This window comes from Sus scrofa, chromosome Y (genome assembly GCF_000003025.6).
Source record: "Sus scrofa isolate TJ Tabasco breed Duroc chromosome Y, Sscrofa11.1, whole genome shotgun sequence".
Taxonomy (NCBI): Eukaryota; Metazoa; Chordata; class Mammalia; order Artiodactyla; family Suidae; genus Sus; species Sus scrofa.
The window spans coordinates 20,180,758-20,204,831 of record NC_010462.3 but is presented as its reverse complement, the minus strand read 5'-3'; the positions used below and the strand labels follow the sequence as shown (position 1 = coordinate 20,204,831).

At 42.4% G+C, this 24,074-nt stretch overlaps 1 protein-coding gene across 1 annotated transcript; it reads left to right on the top strand.

Annotated features, from left to right (window-relative positions):
* On the top strand, nt 2,292–7,720 carry LOC106510029. The gene is given in 6 exon segments (XM_021080967.1): nt 2,292–2,579; nt 2,640–3,536; nt 3,913–6,237; nt 6,301–7,064; nt 7,102–7,257; nt 7,360–7,720. Coding segments are annotated over 6 exon segments (4,620 nt in total). The 3' UTR covers nt 7,550–7,720.

Sequence of the window (24,074 nt, the reverse complement as noted above, 5' to 3'; positions counted from 1 at the left end):
ATAATATGGAAGTGTCCTGTTGTAATTTTAGATTTGTCTATTTCTTCCACTCTTTTAGGTTTACTGCACATGTTCAGGTACAAAGACATCCCAGATTGCGGTGTTGTTTTCTTTAGGGTTTTGTTCATTTATCATTATACAGTATCTTTCCATGATATTATCTTTTCTCTGATCTGCTTTATCTAATATTAATAGGTTTAAGTATTCTTGGTTTTCTTTCATCAATTTTTCTTTCTATCTTTGTTCCACTTTTCCCTTTCAATCGGTCTCGATTGTTTGATTGAAATGAATTTCTTATGAACGGGTTGTAAGTGGATCATGTTTTCGATTTCTGCTGATGTCTTTATGTTGTTGTATGATTTAATGACAATTATGGCATGGCTTTCTAAAAATCATTGTTATGATTGTGGGCTACTTGAAGAGAATTTCAAAATCTGCTTTGATATACTTACATTAAAAAAACAAGGTTGTCCCCGGGCATGTGGAAGTTCCCAGGCCAGGTACTGAATCTGAGCCCCAGGTGCAATCCTATGCCACAGGGAGAATGCTGGTTCCTTGAACACTCTTTGCCAGGCAAGCCATAGAACATGCCCCTCTGCAAGGACCCAAGATGCTGCAGTTGGATTTTTAACAGAATGCATCACAGCCAGAATACCTACTTGTAACATTTTTCAATGTATGTCTGGGTATCATTTGTGGTGGTTGTTCTAGGTATTTACATTTACAATTTATTATGGTCTACTGCTGCTCTGTTTTTTTACAAATATGACTAAAGCATAGAAACCTTATCTCCTTTTCAATCCCTTAGCACACCCCTGTATGTAATTGTCTACTCTCTCTGCATACATTTAGCCTATTTGGTATGACATACTTTCTTTGTCTTTTCATGGGGGGCACACACATGGCAAATGGAAGTTCTAGAACTAGGGGTCAGATGGAATCCATGGCCACAGGCCTATGCCACAGCAATGCCAGATCCTTAACCCACTGAATGAGGACAGGGATGGAACCCACATCTTCATGGACACTAGCAGGGTTCTAAAGTCACTGAGGCACAGGAAGACTCCAAGTAACATGTATTTTTAATTGTGTTACATTTAGTTCCATAATTACCTTTGATTCTTACATATTGGAGTTTTGCTGATATTAAGGAAACATATGCTTCATAAGTTTCTCATGAGCATCAACCCTGTACATGATTGCTTGTTTTTAAGCACTTTTATGGTAACATTGGCATTTGTCCATCATCTTTTTTCCTTTGAAAGGATGAAAATGCAACCTAACCCTCCCAGAACTCAGGAAGTTAATAAAAAGCTCTAAATGCCCCCGAATTCCAGACCCTGCTTGATGCCAGTAAATAGGTAGAAGGTCACAGTTCCTATTTTTCCAGGGCCTACTATCCTGGCCTAAGTAAGATAACAGGAAATGAGTTGACTAATCGCTTATCTGGATTCTGTAAAACTGACTGGCACCATAGAAGAATTGATTACACATTGAAAGCCCTAATGACCTATCTCAACTGCAATCTGTCACTCTGCCCAGGAGCCTACGCAGATGCGGACCTCCGGAGCTATTTTAAAATGATTGGTCCACGGAGCGTGGGCTCTCAATATTTTAAAATGATTGGTTTGTGACACACAGGCTTTGTTGTGAACCCCATAAAAGCTGTCCCGATTCTGCCCTTGGGGCCGCAGTCCTCTACCCCTGCGTGGTGTATGACTGTGGGCCCCAGCGCGCTTGGAATAAAAATCCTCTTGATGTTTGCATCAAGACCGCTTCTCGTGAGTGATTTGGGGTGTCGCCTCTTCTGAGCCCGGACGAGGGGTATTGTTCATTTACTGGCCTTTCATTTGGTGCGTTGGCCGGGAAATCCTGTGACCACCCTTACACCCGAGAACGGACTTGGAGGTAAAGGGATCCCCTTTGGAACGTGTGTGTGTCGGCCGGCGTCTCTGTTCTGAGTGTCTGTTTTCGGTGATGCGCGCTTTTGGTTTGCAGCTGTCCTCTCAGACCGTAAGGACTGGAGGACTGTGATCAGCAGATGTGCTAGGAGGATCACAGGCTGCTGCCCTGGAGGACGCCCCGGGAGGTGGGGAGAGCCAGGGATGCCTGGTGGTCTCCTTCTGTCGGTCAGAGGACCGAGTTCTGTTGTTGAAGCGAAAGCTTCCCCCTCCACGGCCATCGGACTTTTTGCCTGCTTGTGGAAGACGCGGATGGGTCGCGTGTGTCTGGATCTGTTGGTTTCTGTTTCGTGTGTCTTTGTCTTGTGCGTCCTTGTCTACAGTTTTAATATGGGACAGACGGTGACGACCCCCCTTAGTTTGACTCTCGACCATTGGACTGAAGTTAAATCCAGGGCTCATAATTTGTCAGTTCAGGTTAAGAAGGGACCTTGGCAGACTTTCTGTGCCTCTGAATGGCCAACATTCGATGTTGGATGGCCATCAGAGGGGACCTTTAATTCTGAAATTATCCTGGCTGTTAAAACAATTATTTTTCAGACTGGACCCGGCTCTCATCCTGATCAGGAGCCCTATATTCTTACGTGGCAAGATTTGGCAGAAGATCCTCCACCATGGGTTAAACCATGGCTAAATAAACCAAGAAATCCAGGTCCCTGAATTCTGGCTCTTGGAGAGAAAAACAAACACTCGGCCGAAAAAGTCGAGCCCTCTCTTCGTATCTACCCCGAGATCGAGGAGCCGCCAACTTGGCCGGAACCCCAACCTGTTCCCCCAACCCCTTATCCAGCACAGGGTGCTGCGAGGGGACCCTCTGCCCCTCCTGGAGCTCCGGTGGTGGAGGGACCTGCTGCCGGGACTCGGAGCCAGAGGGGCGCCACCCCAGAGCAGACAGACAAGATCGTGATATTACCGCTGCGCACCTATGGCCCTCCCATGCCGGGGGGCCAATTGCAGCCCCTCCAGTATTGGCCCTTTTCTTCTGCAGATCTCTATAATTGGAAAACTAACCATCCCCCTTCCTCGGAGGATCCCCAACACCTCACGGGGTTGGTGGAGTCCCTTATGTTCTCTCACCAGCCTACTTGGTATGATTGTCAACAGCTGCTGCAGACACTCTTCACAACCGAGGAGCGAGAGAGAATTCTGTTAGAGGCTAGAAAAAATATTCCTGGGGCCGACGGGCGACCCACGCAGTTGCAAAATGAGATTGACATGGGATTTCCCTTGACTCGCCATGGTTGGGACTACAACACGGCCAAAGGTAGGGAGAGCTTGAAAATCTATCGCCAGGCTCTGGTGGCGGGTCTCCGGGGCTCCTCAAGAGGGCCCACTAATTTGGCTAAGGTAAGAGAGGTGATGCAGGGACCGAACGAACCTCCCTCGGTATTTCTTGAGAGGCTCATGGAAGCCTTCAGGCGGTTCACCCCTTTTGATCCTACCTCGGAGGCCCAGAAAGCCTCAGTTGCCCTGGCCTTCATAGGGGAGTTGGCTCTGGATATCAGAAAGAAACTTCAGAGACTGGAAGGGTTACAGGAGGCTGAGTTATGTGATCTAGTGAAAGAAGCAGAGAAGGTGTATTACAGAAGGGAGACAGAAGAGGAGAAGGAACAGAGAAAAGAAAAGGAGAGAGAAGAAAGGGAGGAAAGACGTGATAGACGGCAAGAGAAGAATTTGACTAAGATCTTGGCCGCAGTGGTTGAAGGGAAGAGCAGCAGGGAGAGAGAGAGATTTTAGGAAAATTAGGTCAGGCCCTAGACAGTCAGGGAACCTGGGCAATAGGACCCCACTTGACAAGGACCAGTGTGCGTATTGTAGAGAAAAAGGACACTGGGCAAGGAACTGCCCCAAGAAGGGAAACAAAGGAACGAAGGTCCTAGCTCTGGAAGAAGATAAAGATTAGGGGAGATGGGGTTTGGACCCCCTCCCCGAGCCCAGGGTAACTTTGAAGGTGGAGGGGCAACCAGTTGAGTTCCTGGTTGATACTGGAGCAGAGCATTCAGTGCTGCTACAACCATTAGGAAAATGAAAAGAAAAAAAATCCTGGGTGATGGGTGCTACAGGGCAATGGCAGTATCCATGGACTACCCGAAGAACCGTTGACTTGGGAGTGGGACGGGTAACCCACTCGTTTCTGGTCATCCCTGAGTGCCCAGTACCCCTTCTAGGTAGAGACTTACTGACCAAGATGGGAGCTCAAATTTCTTTTGAACAAGGAAGACCAGAAGTGTCTGCGAATAACAAACCCATCACTGTGTTGACCCTCCAATTAGATGATGAATATCGACTATATTCTCCCCAAGTAAAGCCTGATCAAGATATACAGTCCTGGTTGGAGCAGTTTCCCCAAACCTGGGCAGAAACCGCAGGGATGGGTTTGGCAAAGCAAGTTCCCCCACAGGTTATTCAGCTGAAGGCCAGTGCTACACCAGTATCAGTCAGACAGTACCCCTTGAGTAGAGAGGCTCGAGAAGGAATTTGGCCGCATGTTCAAAGATTAATCCAACAGGGCATCCTAGTTCCTGTCCAATCCCCTTGGAATACTCCCCTGCTACCGGTTAGGAAGCCTGGGACCAATGATTATCGACCAGTACAGGACTTGAGAGAGGTCAATAAAAGGGTGCAGGACATACACCCAACGGTCCCGAACCCTTATAACCTCTTGAGCGCCCTCCCGCCTGAACGGAACTGGTACACAGTATTGGACTTAAAAGATGCCTTCTTCTGCCTGAGATTACACCCCACTAGCCAACCACTTTTTGCCTTTGAATGGAGAGATCCAGGTACAGGAAGAACCAGGCAGCTCACCTGGACCCGACTGCCCCAAGGGTTCAAGAACTCCCCGACCATCTTTGATGAAGCCCTACACAGAGACCTGGCCAACTTCAGGATCCAACACCCTCAGGTGACCCTCCTTCAGTACGTGGATGACCTGCTTCTGGCGGGAGCCACCAAACAGGACTGCTTAGAAGGTACGAAGGCACTACTGCTGGAATTGTCTGACCTAGGTTACAGAGCCTCCGCTAAGAAGGCCCAGATTTGCAGGAAAGAGGTAACATACTTGGGGTACAGTTTGCGGGACAGGCAGCGATGGCTGACGGAGGCACGGAAGAAAACTGTAGTCCAGATACTGGCCCCAACCACAGCCAAACAAGTGAGAGAATTTTTGGGGACAGCTGGATTTTGCAGACTGTGGATCCCGGGGTTTGCGACCTTAGAAGCCCCACTCTACCCGCTATCCAAAGAAAAGGGGGAATTCTCCTGGGCTCCTGAGCACCAGAAGGCATTTGATGCTATCAAAAAGGCCCTGCTGAGCACACCTGCTCTGGCCCTCCCTGACATAACTAAACCTTTTACCCTTTATGTGGATGAGTGTAACGGAGTAGCCCGGGGAGTTTTAACCCAAACCCTAGGACCATGGAGAAGACCTGTTGCCTACCTATCAAAGAAGCTCGATCCTGTAGCCAGTGGTTGGCCCGTATGCCTGAAGGCTATCGCAGCTGTGGCCATACTGGTCAAGGACGCTGACAAATTGACTTTGGGACAGAATATAACTATAATAGCCCCCCATGCGTTGGAAAACATCGTCCAGCAGCCCCCAGACCGATGGATGACCAACGCCCGCATGAGCCACTATCAAAGCCTGCTTCTCACAGAGAGGATCACGTTTGCTCCACCAGCCACTCTCAACCCTGCCACTCTTCTGCCTGAAGAGACTGATGAACCAGTGACTCATGATTGCCATCAACTGTTGATCGAGGAGACTGGGGTCCGCAAGGACCTTACTGACATACCACTGACTGGAGAAGTGCTGACCTGGTTCACTGATGGGAGCAGCTATGTAGTGGAAGGTAAGAGGATGGCTGGGGCGGCGGTGGTGGACGGGACCCGCACGATCTGGGCCACCAGCCTGCCGGAAGGAACTTCAGTGCAAAAGGCTGAGCTCATGGCCCTCACGCAAGCTTTGCGGCTGGCCGAAGGGAAATCCATAAACATTTATACGGACAGCAGGTATGCCTTTGCGACTGCACACGTACACGGGGCCATCTATAAGCAAAAGGGGTTGCTTACCTCAGCAGGGAGGGAAATAAAGAACAAAGAGGAAATTCTAAGCCTATTAGAAGCCTTACATTTGCCAAAAAGGCTAGCGATTATACACTGTCCTGGACATCAGAAAGCCAAAGATCTCATATCCAGAGGGAACCAGATGGCTGACCGGGTTGCCAAGCAGGCAGCCCAGGGTGTTAACCTTCTGCCTATAATAGAAACGCCCAAAGCCCCAGAACCCAGATGACAGTACACCCTAGAAGACTGGCAAGAGATAAAAAAGATAGACCAGTTCTCTGAGACTCTGGAGGGGACCTGCTATACCTCAAATGGGAAGGAAATCCTTCCCCACAAAGAAGGGTTAGAATATGTCCAACAGATACATCGTCTAACCCACCTAGGAACTATACACCTGCAGCAGTTGGTCAGAACATCCCCTTATCATGTTCTGAGGCTGCCAGGAATGGCTGACTCAGTGGTCAAACATTGTGTGCCCTGCCAGCTGGTTAATGCTAATCCTTCCAGAATACCTCCAGGAAAGAGACTAAGGGGAAGCCACCCAGGCGCTCACTGGGAAGTGGACTTCACTGAGCTAAAGCCGGCTAAATACGGAAACAAATATCTATTGGTTTTTGTAGACACCTTTTCAGGATGGGTAGAGGCTTATCCTACTAAGAAAGAGACTTCAACCGTGATGGCTAAGAAAATATTGGAGGAAATTTTTCCAAGATTTGGAATACCTAAAGTAATAGGGTCAGACAATGGTCCAGCTTTTGTTGCCCAGGTAAGTCAGGGACTGGCCAAGACATTGGGGATTGATTGGAAATTACATTGTGCATACAGACCCCAAAGCTCAGGACAGGTAGAGAGGATGAATAGAACCATTAAAGAGACCCTCACCAAATTGACCACAGAGACTGGAATTAATGATTGGATAGCTACCCTGCCCTTTGTGCTTTTTAGGGTTAGGAAAACCCCTGGACAGTTTGGGCTGACCCCCTATGAATTGCTCTGCGGGGGACCCCCCCCCATTGGCAGAAATTGCCTCTGTACATAGTGCTGATGTGCTGCTTTCCCAGCCTTTCTTCTCTAGGCTCAAGGCGCTCGAGTGGGTGAGGCAGCGAGCGTGGAAGCAGCTCCAGGAGGCCTACTCAGGAGGAGACTTGCAAGTTCCACATCGCTTCCAAGTTGGAGAGTCAGTCTATGTTAGACGCCACCGTGCAGGAAACATCGAGACTCGGTGGAAGGGCCCTTATCTTGTACTTTTTTTTTATTATTATTATTTTCCCACTATACAGCAAGGGGGTCAGGTCATCCTTAGATGTATACATTGCAGTTACAGTATTTTCCCCCCTTATCTCGTACTTTTGACCACACCAACGGCTGTAAAAGTTGAAGGAATCTCCACCTGGATCCATGCATCCCACGTTAAGCCGGTGCCACCTCCCGATTCGGGGTGGAGAGCTGAAAAGACTGAAAATCCCCTTAAGCTTCGCCTCCATCGCTTGGTTCCTTACTCTGTCAATAACTCCTCAAGTTAATGGTAAACGCCTTGTGGACAGCCCGAACTCCCATAAACCCTTATCTCTCACCTGGTTACTTACTGACTCCAGTACAGGTATTACTATTAACAGCACTCAAGGGGAGGCTCCCTTAGGGACCTGGTGGCCTGAGTTATATGTCTGCCTTCGATTGGTAATCCCTGGTCTCAACGACCAGGCCACACCCCCTGATGTACTCTGTGCTTACAGGTTTAATGTTTGCCCAGGACCCCCAAATAATGAAGAATATTGTGGAAATCCTCAGGATTTCTTTTGCAAGCAAGGGAGCTGCATAACTTCTAATGATGGGAATTGGAAATGGCCAATCTCTCAGCAAGACAGAGTAAGTTACTCTTTTGTTAACAATCCTACCAGTTATAATCAATTTAATTATGGCCATGGGAGATGGAAAAATTGGCAACAGCAGGTACAAAAAGATGTACGAAATAAGCAAATAAGCTGTAATTTGTTAGACCTAGATTACTTAAAAATAAGTTTCACTGAAAAAGGAAAACAAGAAAATATTCAAAAGTGGGTAAATGGTATGTCTTGGGGAATAATGTACTATGGAGGCTCTGGGAGAAGGAAAGGATTTGTTCTGACTATTCGCCTCAGAATAGAAACTCAGATGGAACCTCCGGTTGCTATAGGACCAAATAAGGGTTTGGCCGAACAAGGACCTCTAATCCAAGAACAGAGGCCATCTCCTAACCCCTCTGATTACAATACAACCTCTGGATCAGTCCCCACTGAGCCTAACATCACTATTAAAACAGTGGTGAAACTTTTTAGCCTCATCCAGGGAGATTTTCAGGCTCTTAACTCCACGACTCCAGAGGCTACCTCTTCTTGTTGGCTTTGCTTAGCTTCGGGCCCACCTTACTATGAGGGAATGGCTAGAGGAGGGAAATTCAATGTGACAAAGGAACATAGAGACCAATGTACATGGGGATCCCAAAATAAGCTTACACTTACTGAGGTTTCTGGAAAAGGCACCTGCATAGGGAGGGTTCCCCCATCCCACCAACACCTTTGTAACCACACTGAAGCCTTTAATTGAACCTCTGAGAGTCAGTATCTGGTACCTGGTTATGACAGGTGGTGGGCATGTAATACTGGATTAACCCCTTGTGTTTCCACCCTGGTTTTCAACCAAACTAAAGACTTTTGCTTTATGGTCCAAATTGTCCCCCGGGTGTACTACTATCCCAAAAAAGCGGTCCTTGATGAATATGACTATAGATATAATCGGCCAAAAAGAGAACCCATATCCCTGACACTAGCTGTAATGCTCGGATTGGGAGTGGCTGCAGGCATGGGAACAGGAACGGCTGCCCTAATCACAGGACCACAACAGCTGGAGAAAGGACTTAGTGACCTACATCGAATTGTAATGGAAGATCTCCAAGCCCTAGAAAAATCTGTCAGTAACCTAGAGGAATCCCTAACCTCCTTATCTGAAGTGGTTCTACAGAACAGAAGGGGGTTAGATCTGTTATTTCTAAAAGAAGGTGGGTTATGTGTAGCCTTAAAAGAAGAATGTTGCTTCTATGTGGATCACTCAGGAGCCATCAGAGACTCCATGAGCAAGCTTAGAGAAAGGTTAGAGAGGCATCAAAGGGAAAGAGAGGCTGACCAGGGGTGGTTTGAAGGATGGTTCAACAGGTCTCCTTGGATGACCACCCTGCTTTCTGCTCTGACGGGACCCCCAGTAGTCCTGCTCCTGTTACTTACAATTGGGCCTTGCTTAATTAATAGGTTTGTTGCCTTTGTTAGAGAATGAGTGAGTGCAGTCCAGATCATGGTACTTAGGCAACAGTACCAAGGCCTTCTGAGCCAAGGAGAAACTGACCTCTAGCCTTCCCAGTTCTAAGATTAGAACTATTAACAAGAGAAGAAGTGGGGAATGAAAGGATGAAAATGCAACCTAACCCTCCCAGAACTCAGGAAGTTAATAAAAAGCTCTAAATGCCCCCGAATTCCAGACCCTGCTCGATGCCAGTAAATAGGTAGAAGGTCACACTTTCTTTCCTATTGTTCCAGGGCCTGCTATCCTGGCCTAAGTAAGATAACAGGAAATGAGTTGACTAATCGCTTATCTGGATTCTGTAAAACTGACTGGCACCATAGAAGAATTGATTACACATTGAAAGCCCTAGTGACCTATCTCAACTGCAATCTGTCACTCTGCCCAGGAGCCTACGCAGATGCGGACCTCCGGAGCTATTTTAAAATGATTGGTCACGGAGCGTGGGCTCTCAATATTTTAAAATGATTGGTTTGTGACGCACAGGCTTTGTTGTGAACCCCATAAAAGCTGTCCCGATTCTGCACTCGGGGCTGCAGTCCTCTACCCCTGCGTGGCGTACGACTGTGGGCCCCAGCGCGCTTGGAATAAAAATCCTCTTGCTGTTTGCATCAAGACCGCTTCTCATGAGTGATTTGGGGTGTCGCCTCTTCCAAGCCCGGACAAGGGGGATTGTTCATTTACTGGCCTTTCACCTTCACATTGAGGGCTTCATTATTGTGTCCTGAACTGCAGGTCAAAAACAGATCCTAAAAGAGAGACTGCATGTCATAAAAACACACAAGGTAATTTTACCTTTAAAAAGGGGGGACAAGGAGGCGCTCTGTTCTGCTAACAAAGGCCCCTAGGCTTTATCCCACAATACTTTTATTAAGGAAGGTGACTTGTTTAGGTAAGTGAGCAAAAGCAGGCTTGGGGAGTATCGAAGCAATCACTTAGTGAGACTTAGGGAGACTAATAGCAATGAAAATCACAGGTGTATGCATCTAGGATATAGCGTAGCTGCTTAAAGAACAGTGTAGTACAGCATTTGTTTATCATGTTTTTCTTTTTTTCTTTTTATTTTTTTTGCACCCAAATCATTCTCTATGCCAAAACTAGAACATGACACTTAAGGCTTTTAAACTATAATTCAAAGCTAATCAAAATGATATGGATCATGTAGAGAGGATTACTCATATACCAATCAAATAAAAAAAGCCATAAACATGGCTTAGAAATAAACATATGCTTCCATGGTTAAAACATTTTTGATAAGGGAGCCAAAAATACTCTTGAGGAAATGGCTACTTCAAATGTTTAGTGAACATATGAATGTTTCAAAGAATGAAAAATCTAGCAATTGTAGCAGATTATGTATGCTTATGAATATGAATTTGCATGAGCTTTGTATGCTCCAAAATAAGGGGAATCAACATCCAGAATGGTAGCTGAAATAACCTCAATGTTTGTGGACTTATAATCACAAGTTGTACATGTAACACCTGCCAGAGAAGTAATCTTAAAAAAGAGTAATGCGTTTAAATGAGTGAAAGTGAAAACAAAGACCTTTATTTTAAAAAATAAAAGGTCATAGGCAATGATGAGGAAGGATTGATTTCAGGGATACAAAGATTCTTCCATATCCACAAATCATTGGTATGGTAATTCACAGCAACAAACAAAAAAAACAAAAAAGATGTGATCATCTCAATAGGTGCAGTAAAATCTTTTGCCAAATTCAACATCAATTCCTGACCTAAAAAAAATCAGCATGCCAGAGAGTGTGTATAGAGCAGAACTACCTCAATATAATAAATCTTGTTTTGGGAACCCCACAGCCAACATGATTCTCAATGGGGGAAAAGTGAAAGCACTTCCACTAAAGTCAAGAATAAGACAATGATGTCCATTTTCACCAACTCTATGCAACATAGCTCTGGGAGTCCTAGCTGTGGCATTCAGAGAGGAAAAGCAATAAAAGAAATCCCAGTTGGAAAATAAGTACAGTTATTGCTGTTTGCAGATGCCATGATTCTACACATGAAAAACCCTAAAGACATTACCAGAAAACAGTTAGAACTCAACAATGAACTTGGTACAGTTGCAGGATAGAAAATCAATACAGAGAAATCTACCACATGTCTATCTAAGGACAATGAAAGATTAGAAAGGGAAATCAGGGAAACCATAGCATTTACTATCACATCAAAAGATCAACCACCTGGGAATTAAGCTACCTAAAGACACAAACACCTGTACTCTGAAAACTCTAACATAACGTTGAAGGAAACCAAAGATGACACCAATATATGGGAAGATATACTTATACCATGCTCTTAGACTGAAAGCATGGAAAAGGTCAAAATGAGGACACTACCTAAGGCAAGCTTCAATGCAACCCCTAACAAATTACATGTGACTTTCTTTACAGAACTGGAACAAAATATCACAAAAGTTGCCTGGAAACACACAAGATCCTGACTAGCCAGAGCAGTACTGAAAAACAAACAAACAAACAAAAACCCACCAGAACTGGCTGAATCAGGCTCCCTCACTTCAGAGTATACTGCAAAGCTACAGTAATCACAACAGTATGGTACAGCACACAAACAGAAACATAGATCAATGAGCTAGCCTAGAAAACCCAGAAAGAAACCCAAGCAGCTGTGGTCCACTAATCTATCCCAACGGAGGCAAGAACACACAGTGGAGGGAGGACAGTCTCTTCAATAAATGGTGCAGGGAAGACTGGACAACCACATTTCAGAGAATGAAATTAGAACGTCTTCTAACACCACACACAAAACTAACCTCAGGATTGACTGAAGACCTACTTGTAAGGCCAGAGACTTCAAAACTCCTAGAGGACAGCATAGGCACAATGCCCTTTGACATCAATCACGGCAAGATCTTGTTCCATCCCCCACATCGGATCATTACAACAAAGACCAAAACAAACCAGTGGGACTGAATTAGGCTCCAAAGCTTTGGGACTGCAAGGGAAATCATTTTTTAAAATGTGATGAGTACCATGTGACACAGCCCTCTCTCTCCTGGGCATATCTCTGGACATAACTCCAATTCAAACAGGCAAATGCTCCCATATGTTCCCCACAGTATTATTCATGATAGCCAAGACATGGAAAAAAACTAAACGCCCATTGACCCAAGATTGGATGAAGATTTGTGGTAAATACACACAAAGGAATACCACTCAGCCATAAAAAGGACAGAATAATGCCATCTGCGGTGACATGGATGGAACTAGATACTCTCATACTAAGGGATATAAGTCAGAACAAGGAAGACCAACATTGTATATTGTCACTAAAATGTGGGCTCTTAACTATGACAGAAATGATCTCTCTGCAAAGCAGAAACAGATCATGCGTTTGTGGGGCGAGTGTACTGACAGGAATTTGGAGTTGGTGGATGCAGAGTGCTTCATTTAGAATGGAGGGGTGATGGGGTCCTACTGATGGCAAAGGGAATTTCATCTGGTATCTTGGGAGAGAACCTGATGGAAAATGAAAAAAAAATGTGTGTTTGTGTGGCTGTGTCTCCTTGCTGTAGAGTAGGAATTGAAGAAAAGTTGTAAATCTCCTACAATTTATTTTTTTCCAATTTGCCAAATGCAGTGAAAGCAATGTTTAAAGAGACATTTGTAGCAGAGAAGGCAGGTGCAAGAAAAGAAAGATCTGGGAGTTCCTATTGTGGCTAGGTTCCCATTAAGGACCCTCCTCATGTCTTTGAGGATACAGCTGTGATTCCTGGCCTTGCTTGGTTGGCTAAGGACCCAGCATTGCCACAAGTTATGACACAGGTGGCAGATACATCTCAGAACCAGAACTGCCATGGCTGTGGTGTAAGCTTGAACCTGAAGTACTAATATGACCCCTAGGTCTTGAATTTCCACATGCCAGAGGTGCAGATGTAAAAAGGAAAAATGAGAAAGATATAAAATTAATCACTTGAATACCTAATAGGAAAGAAAAGTAGAGCAAAAAAAAATACAGAGAGAAAAGGAAAGAACATTAATTCAGTAATCAATAAATTGAAATCAGGAGCTTTATAGAGAATAATCAGCAAAACAAATGATATTTCTTTCAAAGATAAATAAAGTCTTTAGGCCCATAGGTTGGACATGAAACAAACAAACAAATGCAAAAACCAATGAGAATCCAAATACTAATATCACCATTGTAATAGGAGACACATCTGCAGATTGCATGGGTATGAAAAAATAGTAAATGAATATATGAACAACTTTATGCTCACAAGTTAACAGCTGATATGGGACAGGTCAATTTCTTGACAGCCAAAATCTGTCACAGAAGAAGAAATAGACATGATGTATAAGTCTATTTCAATTAAAGAAATTAAATCAATAATTAAAAATAATCCAAAGTTGTCCCCAAGGCTGCATGAGATTACCAGAAAATTCCACCAAACATTTAAAGTAGAAGTGATACACATTTTGTACAATCTCAATCAGAATATAAAGCACAGAGTGTAACTGCTGTGTTTTTCTATCAGTCCAGCACTTTCCTGCCACCAAAAGCCAAAAATTAGATTCTTGGAAGGGAAAATGAGAGAAAAATAACTCTCATACACCCAGATGAAACATCCTCTGTGACAAATTAGCAATCATCCTAGGTACGCCTCTTCAAATTTCGGAGGTGAAGTAATATAAGCACTTCAACAGATTGAAAAGGAAACTTCATATGATCAGATCAGTGTAGAAAAGACATGTCACCAACCCAACACCTATTGATTATAAAACATTAGCTGAACTAGGAATAAAGGCAAGTTCCTTAAGGTCAACAATGTCTAGAACAAAACACCTCTAGCTAACATATTTAATAAGGAGAAGCTGAAAAGCTGCCCATGAAGCAAATCACCCCCCTCACCATTTCCACTGAACACTGCACCAGAAATCCCAGCTAAGGCAAGAGTACAAGAAAATTAAATTAAACTATGAGGCAGAACACACAAAACATTCTTTTTCTGCAGATGTCCTAACTGTCTTGGTAGGAAATGCCAAAGATTGATCAGTAAATACTTCTGGAAGTAATCTGTAATTATAATAAACTGACAGGATTCAAGGTTCTTATAGGTTAATTAGTTTCCAGCCATGGAGAAGAGGAAGTTGAACGTGCAGCCAAAGTAAATTTACATGCTCAACCCTCTAAACACTGAACGTAAGTATAAGTGTAACAAAATAGCCTCAAATCTATATGAGGAAACGTTGAACATCTGATGAAAGAAATGAGTGGAAAGTAAAAGAAATTAAAGGAAATTAAAATAAGTGCATGAGTAGGCTTTATTAGAAAGACCAAAGCTGACCAAGAAGTCACTTCTTCCCAAAGCGACCTCCAGATTCCATACAATTCAAATCAAGGTGGCAGCAAGTTAGTTTATGAACATTAACATCCTTATTATTCAAAATGTTAGACAGTGTGGTGAAAGATCCAGAGTAGCTAACGCAGTGCTGAGAAAGGGCAAAGCTGGAGGACTGATGTATTGGACGTCACACGACAGTGTGGCACCTATGAAAGAAGAGACACATTTGTTGATAAAGCACCACAGAGCCCAGAAGAAGCCCTCCTCAAACCCAGTCAACTGCTCTTTGTCACAGGAACAGAAATTACCCAGAGATGAAAAGGCAGTCTCTTCAGGATGTGGTGATGGAACAACAAAAACTTCTAGGCAATATTTTACATTTTCCACACACACACAAAAATAAAGTGGACCACAGACCTCAATTTTAAGAGGTAAAACCTTATAACTTCCATAAGAGAACAAATAAGAAATGCTAAATGACTGTGTTTGTACTGATAGTTTTTCACATCAAGCACCACAGGCATGATCCATGAAAGAAATTTGTGGGCAAGTTTGATTTCATTTATGAAAAAAAGAAACAAAACAAACAAATTTAACACTTCTCCTCTGTGACATACAGTGTCAAAAGTCCAAGAAGGCTTGCTTCCTATACCTGGAGAAAATATTTAAAAAAGATGTATCTAAAAAGAACCTTTTCAAAAACATAGGGAAAAAAAATCCCTTAAAAAACAACAATAAGAAGAAAAAGAAACTGATTAAAAGTGAAGACAAAGACCTTAACCCACACCAAGGAAATGAAGACACACAATAGTATAAAAGCATATGAAGAGAGGCCCCACATGATATGTTGTCAGAGAAATGCAAACTTTATCAACTAGGAGCTTCAGAGGGACCAAAATGTGGGACACTAACACCAAAGGGTGGTGAGGATGAGTAGCAAAGGAAACATTCCTGCATGGCAGGTGGGGATGCAAAACAGCCCAGCCACATTGTAAGGCAGTTTGCTACTGTGCTGCAAAGACAAACCCATTCTGACCATATGGTCCAACATCCATGCTCTTGGAGTTTACCCAAGAGTAGAAGATACATACACTTACACACACCCAAACATGGCACATGATATTTAGAGCAGCTTTGCTCCTAATGGACAAACCCTGAAAGCAAGAGTCTTTCAGCAGGTTACTGTGTAACTCAATTTTGTCAATATACAGACAATGGCGTATTGGTTGGTGCTAAAAAGAGATGGGTTACCAATGCAAGAAAGGATATGGAGGAAACGTAAATCATGTTACTAAGTGAACAAAGCCCCTCAGAGAAGACTGCATAAACTCTGTGATTCCTACTAAACACATTCTGGTAAGAGGAAACCTAAGGAGACAGTGACAGGATGAGCTAAGCATGGGAGGGTAGAGGGAGGAGGCCTAAGGAGAGAGGGCATGGAAATGAATGAAGCCCAGAAGGTTTTCATGGTAGAGAAACTCAACTATACCATACTTTACCATAGTGATTACACCTGTCACAGAAAATATGGCCAACCCCAAAAGAATCAACAATACCCAGAGCAAACTGGACTATAGGTTATAAGGATGTGTCAGTGTATGTGAATCAACTGTAGGAAAGGTAGCTGTCTGGTGGGAGACATTACAATCCGAAGTGCTAAGCAACAGGTCAAGGGAGACACAAAAGGGAAACATCTATGTGCTTCTTACTTTTACGGTGAACCTAAAACTATGATTCAAAATTTAGGTCATTATGCAAAAAAAAAAAAAAAAAAAAAAGCCACAAGAAAAAAATACACTATCCCAAAGAAATCCATGGTTTTAGATTTAAAAAACAAATGTAATAAAATACAAACTTTTTTCTTACAATAATGGGCATTGGGTGCTTGAAATGGATCTCACTATGCTAACATGAACATGTGGGTAGGAGTGTTACCTCTCAAGTCTTCAGGAGAGAATAAATTCTCTCTTTGCCGTGGTTAGAAGCCATTCATGTTCCTTGGGTCATAGCTGTTTCCTTCCTCTTCAAAATCATGCAGGCGCCTTCAAAAGCCTAAGTGAAGTTATCACTTAGAACTCTGCTTCTGTCATTACATTTCCTTATTGACTCTAAATCTCTTACCACCACCTTTTTGAAGGAAAGGGAACTTTCCTGCACTCTTGCTGGGAAGGTAAACTGTTACAACTACTATGGAGAGCAATAAGGAGGTACGTTCAAAATCCATACGTAGAGCTGCCATGTGACCCAGCAATCCCATGCTTGGCCATATATCCAGACAAAACCTTCCTTGAAAAAGACAGGTGCACCCACATGGTCATGGTAGCCTTATTCAGAGTAGCCGAGACGTGGAGTCCACACTAATGTCCACTGATAGATGATTGGATTAGGAACATGTGGTACAGATACACAATGGCATATGACTTAGCCATTAAAAAAATGAAATAATGCAATTGGCAGCATCATTAGTGGAAATAGAGACTCTCATCCTGAGTGAAGTAAGTCAGAAAGAGAAAGACAAATACCATGTGATATTTCCTATATCTGGGATATAACATACGGCACAAAGGTACTTTTCGACAGAAGAGGAAATCATGGACTTGGAGCATAGGTTGTGGTTGTCAAGGGGGAAGGGGAGGGGCTGGGAGCTTGGAGGTAAAAAGATGCCAAATGTTGCCTTCAGGACAGATTAGCAATGGAATCCTGCTGTGTAGCACTGGGAATTCTGTCTAGTCACTTACAATGTAACCTGTAATGTGAGAAAAAAAGAATGTATACATGTCTGTGTAACTGGGTCACCAAGAGGTACAGTAGAATAAATAAATTAATTAATTAATTAATAATAGAAAAGGACTTCAAAATCCTAGAATGTGGGGAAGGAAAGTAAGGATATTGGACTCCATTTTCTTTAACGAGTTTGGCTATCAAGCTAACACAAGCAGATATAGGAAGGGCTTAAAATACTTGAAAAACAGGGCACCCACAAACCATCACAAAATATTACCTGCACAAATGTTGGGGGAGGGGAAGGACACAGTCATATACTAAAAGGAAAACATCAAACCAGAAAAAAAATTTGAATGGAGAGACATAAAGTCAACTGGAAAACAAGGTTGACAATGGCAATCAGTATATACATATCAATAATCCCCTTAAGTGTCCATACACTGGAGGTGCCAATCAAAATAACTAGAGTGGCAACTTGGCTAAAAAAGCAAGCACCTAAGATATGCTGTCCAAAGGAAACTCACCTTACGGCAATGGACACACATAAAGTGAAAGTGTGGAATATCTTTCCATTTCTTTACAACATTTTCTTTTAATTTCCTTGATTAATGCTCTATACTTCCTGGCATTTAAGTCACTTTCCTCCTTGGTCAGGTATATGACAAAGGTATTAGATATTGGGGGGTACAATTATAAAACGTATTGTATTTTGTATTCTTTTCCTAATAGTTCATTTTGAGGATACAGATACATGACTGATTTCTGAATGTGAATCTCCGCTCCTGCTCCATTGCTGAATTTGTTGATCAGTTCAAGTAGTTTTGGGGTTGAGTCTTTTGGAATGTCTATATACAGTGACATGTCATCTGCCTACACTGACAGTTTTACCTCTTCCTTTCCTATTTGGAAGATTTTATTTTTTGTCTGTCTGATTGCTGTGGCTAAGAGCCAGGTAGTCTGTTGAATAACAGGGATCAGTGTGGGCATCCCTGTCTTGCTCCAGATTTTAGGGGGAAGACGTTCAGCTTTTCTCCATGGAGTGTTATATGTGCCAAGGGTTTGTCATACATGGCTTTGAGTATGTTAAGGAATGTTCCCTCTATAGGTGCTTTGGGATGAGTATAGATCATGAATGGATGTGGGACTGTGACAAATGATTTCTCTGCATCTACTGACATGATCATGTGGTTGTTGACATTTCCGTTGTTATATGTGGGGTAAGACATGGTTTTATTTACTTATGTAGAACCGCCCTAGGGCTCCTGAGATGAATCCCACCTGATCGTGTAGTATGAAATTTTTTAATATATTTTTGGATGCAGATGGCTGATATTTGGGGTGACACAAATTAATATTGCAAAACTGGCCATACTACCCAAAGCAATCTGCAGAGTCAATGCACTCCCTATCAAACTACCCACGACATTTTTCACAGAACTGCAAAAAAAATCAAAAAACTTATGTGGAACCACAGAAGACTGAGAATTGCCAAAGCAATTCTGAGAAACCAAAACCAAGGAATAACGTTCCCAGACATCAGGCAACTTTACAAAGCCAACGTCGTCAAAACAGTGTGGGAGTGGTACTAAAACAGAAACACAGACCAATGGAACACAGTAGAAAACCCAGAAATCAACCAAGACACCTAGGGTCAATTAATCTCTCACAAAGGAGGCAAAAACATAAAATGGGCAAAACACAGTCTTTTCTGCAAGTATTGCTGCCAAGCCTGGACAGCTGCATGGAAATCAATGATCCAAGAACACACCCTCACACCATGCTCCACAATCTAATCAAAATGCCTGAAATACTTAGCTCTAAGACAAGACACCAACAAACTCCTGCAAGAGAACACAGGCAAAACATTCTCCGACATCAACCTTATGAACATTTTCTCAGGTCAGTCCCCCAAAGCCACAGAAATTAAAGCAAACATAAACCAATGGGACCTAAAACAATAACAGGTTTTGCACAGCAAAGAAAAGCAAAAGGAAACCAAGAAGACAACTTCACTGAAAGAGAGAAAATAGACTCAGATGATACAAATGATAAGGGCATAATGTCTAGAATATTCAAACAACTTACACCACTCACCAGCAAGAAAAGCCAACAACCCAAGGGGAAAATGGGCAAAAGACCTGGACAGACATTATTCCAAGAAAGATGTAGAGATGGCCAATGAGCACCTGAAACAATGGTTGACATCCCTGATTAGTAGAGAAAGGCTAATCAAAACTACCATGAGTTACCACCTCACACCCGTCCAAATGGCCGTCACTCATAAGTCCACAAATGACCATTTCTGGAGGGAGTGTAGAGAAAAGGGGACTTTCCTGCACTCTTGGTGGGAATGTAAGCTGCTCCAACCATTATGGAAAACAGCCTGGACATAACTTAAAAATCTACACACAGAACTACCACATGACCCTGCAATACCACTCGTGGGTGTATATCCAGACAAAAGTTTCCTTAAAAAGGACGCATGCACCCACATGTTCACTTCAGCCCTATTCACAATGCATAAGACATGGGAACAACCCAAATGTCCATTGAGAGGTGATTGGATTAGGAAGATGTGGTAAAGATACACAATGGAATTCTACTCAGCCATAACAAAGAACAACATAAGGCCATTTGCAGCAACATGGATGGAACCAGACACTCTCATCCTGAGTGAAGTAAGTCAGAAAGAGAAAGACAAATACCATGTGATTATCATTTATATCTGGAATCTAATATAAGTCACAAATGAACCTTTCCACAGAAAAGAAAATCATGGAACATATATAGAATATACATGTGGTTGCCAAGGGGGAGGGGGAGGAAAACGGGTGGTTGGGGAGTTTGGGATTAATAGATGCAAATTCCTACCTTTGCAATGGAAGAGCAATGAGATCCTTCTGTGTATCACTGGGACAGAGTCTAGTCCCTTATGATGAATTATGATAATGTGAGAAAATATAATATGTACGTATATGTGTTACTGGGTCAATATGCTGTGCAGTAGAAAAAAGTGTCTTGGGCAAATAACAATTAAGTAGACTTCAGGAATGGGAAAGACATTTCATGCCAATGGACAGGACATGAAAGCAAGAGTCGCAATACTCAAATCAGACCAAATCAGACTAGATATATAAATATATTTGGTCTTTTTGCCTTTTCTTGGGCTGTTCCCACTGCATTGGAGGTTCCCAGGCTAGAGGTCTATTTGGAGTGGTAGCTGCAGCCTCTGCCAGAGCCACATCATGTGGGATCCGAGCCATGTCTGTGAACTACACCAGAGCTCACTGCAACCCTGGATGCTTAACCCTGTAAGCAAGGCCACAGATCAAACCCATGACTTCATGGCATGCTTCCTCTTCAGATCCATTAGCCTCTGAGCCATGATGGGAACTCCCATAAGACCACATGCACTTTAAATGAAAGCCATAAAGAAAGGCAAAGAAGGACATTACTCAATGATAAAGGAATCCTTCCAAGAAGGGGCTATTTCAGTTGTGAACATATATGCCCCTAATGTGGGAACACACAGGTACACACAATACTACAACAGACATAAAAGGAGAAATCCATAGGACTGCAATGATAGTGGGAAACATTCACACCCAACTCAAATCAAAGGACAGGTCCTGTAACAGAAAATCAGCAAGGCAATAGAGATCCTAAAGGATGCAATAGAAAACTTAGACTTCACTGACATTTTCAGCACATTACATCCCACCAAATATCAGAATAGACATTCTTTACATGTGCAAATATAACACTGGCAAGGATTGACCCCGTGCTGGGGCACAAAACTAACTCAGCAAAATGAAAGTATAGAAATTATTTCAGCTATCTTCTCTGACCACAGAAATCAACAAAGGAAAAATAATGGCAAAAAGCAGACTACGTGAAAACTGAACAACATGGCAATAGAAAAAAAAAAAAAAAGCCAGTGGGTCAATGAGGAAATCACAAAGCAAATGGAACAATACCTGAAGACAAATGATAGTGAAGACACAACTTTTCAAATTTATGGGATGCTTCAACAGGAGTGCTTAGAGGGAAATTTGCAGTGATAGAGGGCTTCCTCAAAAAGGAAGAAAAATCTCACTTAATCAATTTTGGCCCCACCTAAATGAATTAGAAAAAGAAGAACAAACAACAGGTAAAGTCAGCATTAGGAGGGAAATCACAAATATCGAGAGGAAATCAATAAAATAGAGATTCAAATATAATAAAAAGTCAATGAATGGGAAAGGTGGTTCTTTCCATAGATATTAAAATCTAAATGAATTGTTCAAGCTCCATACAGGCTCACCAAGAAGTGGAGAGGTAAAACCCAAATAACCAAAATAACAATATTAAGAAGAAGAAATACCAATGGAAAAAAGCATAAACAAAAAAAATAAGAGAATACCATGAACAATTACATGCCAATAAATCTGACAACCTAGAAGAAATGGACAACTCTAGAGATTAGAACCTTTCCAAATGGAATTGAGAAGTAGCACTACGCAGAAACAGAACCAATTTTGGAAATGTTAATCTCATATCCTGGTATTTTGCTGAATTCATTGATCAGTTGGAGGACTTTTGTGCCGCCTCCTTAGGGTTTTCTAGATATTCTACCATGTATTTGCATGAAGTGACAATTTTACCTTTTTCTTCCAAGTTCTTGCTATTTGTTTCTTTTGTTTGTTGAATGGCTGTGGCTAGAAATTCCAAGAGTATGTTGAATAAAAACTATGAGAGTGGGCATCCTTGTCTTACTCCAGATTCTTGCAGGAAGGCTTTCATCTTTAATCCATTGAGTATTTCACTGGCTGTGGGTTTGTTATAAATGCCTTTTTTAATGTTGAGATATGTTCCCTCTATACCCAGGTCCATACGCAATTTTTGTTTGCTTTTTGGTTTTTTGTTTGTTGTTGTCTCTTCACCTTTTCCATTGCTGAACCTGAGGCATATGGAGGTTCCCAGGCCAGGGGTCTAATGAGAGCTGTTGCTGCCAGACTATTGCAGAGCCACAGCAACATGGGATCCCAGCCACATCTGTGTCCTACACCACAGCTCAGCACAATGCCTGATCCCCAACCCACTGAGCAAGGCCAGGGATCAAAGCCACAACCACGTGGATACTAGTCAGATTTGTCAACCTTTGCACCATGGCAGGAACTTCACGTGTGTTTTTTTATCAAGAATGGATATTGCATTTTGTCAAAGGGTTTTTCTGAATCTCTTGAGGTAATCATGTGTTTTTTCGACGTATCTTGGGTGCACTTTCTCCTCTCTGTTTTCTCCAGATTACGTATAGCTGGCATGACCTAGGCTGGGACATCATGTTGGCAGCAGCTGTGGAGGTAGCTGGGTAGTAAAAAGGAGCCAGTGGCTGAGAGGTGGCCTTAGTACCCACAAAGGCTATATTAGGACAAGGTGTGTGAAAGATGATGACCACAGAGCACTTGTTGTTGCCAAGTGAAAACTGACCCAGGAAGGTAATAGAGGGAGCAATCCAGGCAGAGAAAGTGGTACACCTATCGATTGATTTTCATTCAGGATTGCTGATTTATTGTTTAAACCCGTTAGCTTTTCTGCTTCCAACTCCTGAACATGAATGTGAGTTATCTTTACATTTATTGAGGTGTTCTCTAGTTTGTGCCAGCTATGTTTCATAGGTTTTCTGCTGTGGACTTGCATTTTGCTAATTATGAAACAGGGTTCTACACTTAAATATTATTTTAAATATACTTGAAACTTTCATTTTGCAAATATTTGATGCTAGTGTGTAAACTACAATTTATTTTTGCAAGTGTAATTTATGTGTTGCAATGTTGATAAATCATTTATTAGTTCTACAGATTCTTTGTGATTTCTTGAAGATTTTATAGTAAGTTATACTGTTTGCTGCAAACAGATGTGTTCACTTCTTCTGTTCTGGTGGCTCTAGCTTTTTTGTTGTCGCCTGATTGCATTTTTACACTTGTAGTGCGTGTGAATGTGGGTGTGTGTGTTTAAATTTTTCAATCCTGCTACATATACTGCATTGTATCTGATGCTTTGTTTAGGAATTATTGCACCTACCTGAGTAAGTGAAGTATTTCTTTTATAGATATGTTAACTGGAATTGAAATCAAGGTAATCACTTGACCAGACTGGAAAGCTATTGTTCTTCTCCACAATAAATTTTCTTGGAAGAATTAAATATTTCTTAAGTGTTTCCTAGAACTCATTTATGAGAACACTTGGTCCAGCTTATTTTATTTTTAAGTAGTTTTTATTTCAAACTTAATCCATAATGCAAATGAGATTTATGATATAGGCTTTTTTTTAATTTTTAAATTTTATTTGTATTGGAGTATAATTGATTCACTGTGTTGTGTTAATTTCTTCTCTGCAGCATAGTGACCCACTCATATATCTATATACATCCTTTTTCTCATACTCTCTTCCATCATGTTCCAGGCGAGAGACTGGATATAGTGTCCTGTGCTTCACAGTAGGACCTCATTGCTTGTCCATTCTAAATGTAAGAGTTTGCTTCTACTATGCCCCCAACGCCCCATCCATCCCACTCCCTCCCCATTGGCAACCACAAGTCTGTTCTCTATGGGCATAACCTGTTTCTATTTAGTAGATAAGTTCATTTGGGCCATATTTTATATTGCACATGTAAATGGTATCTAATGG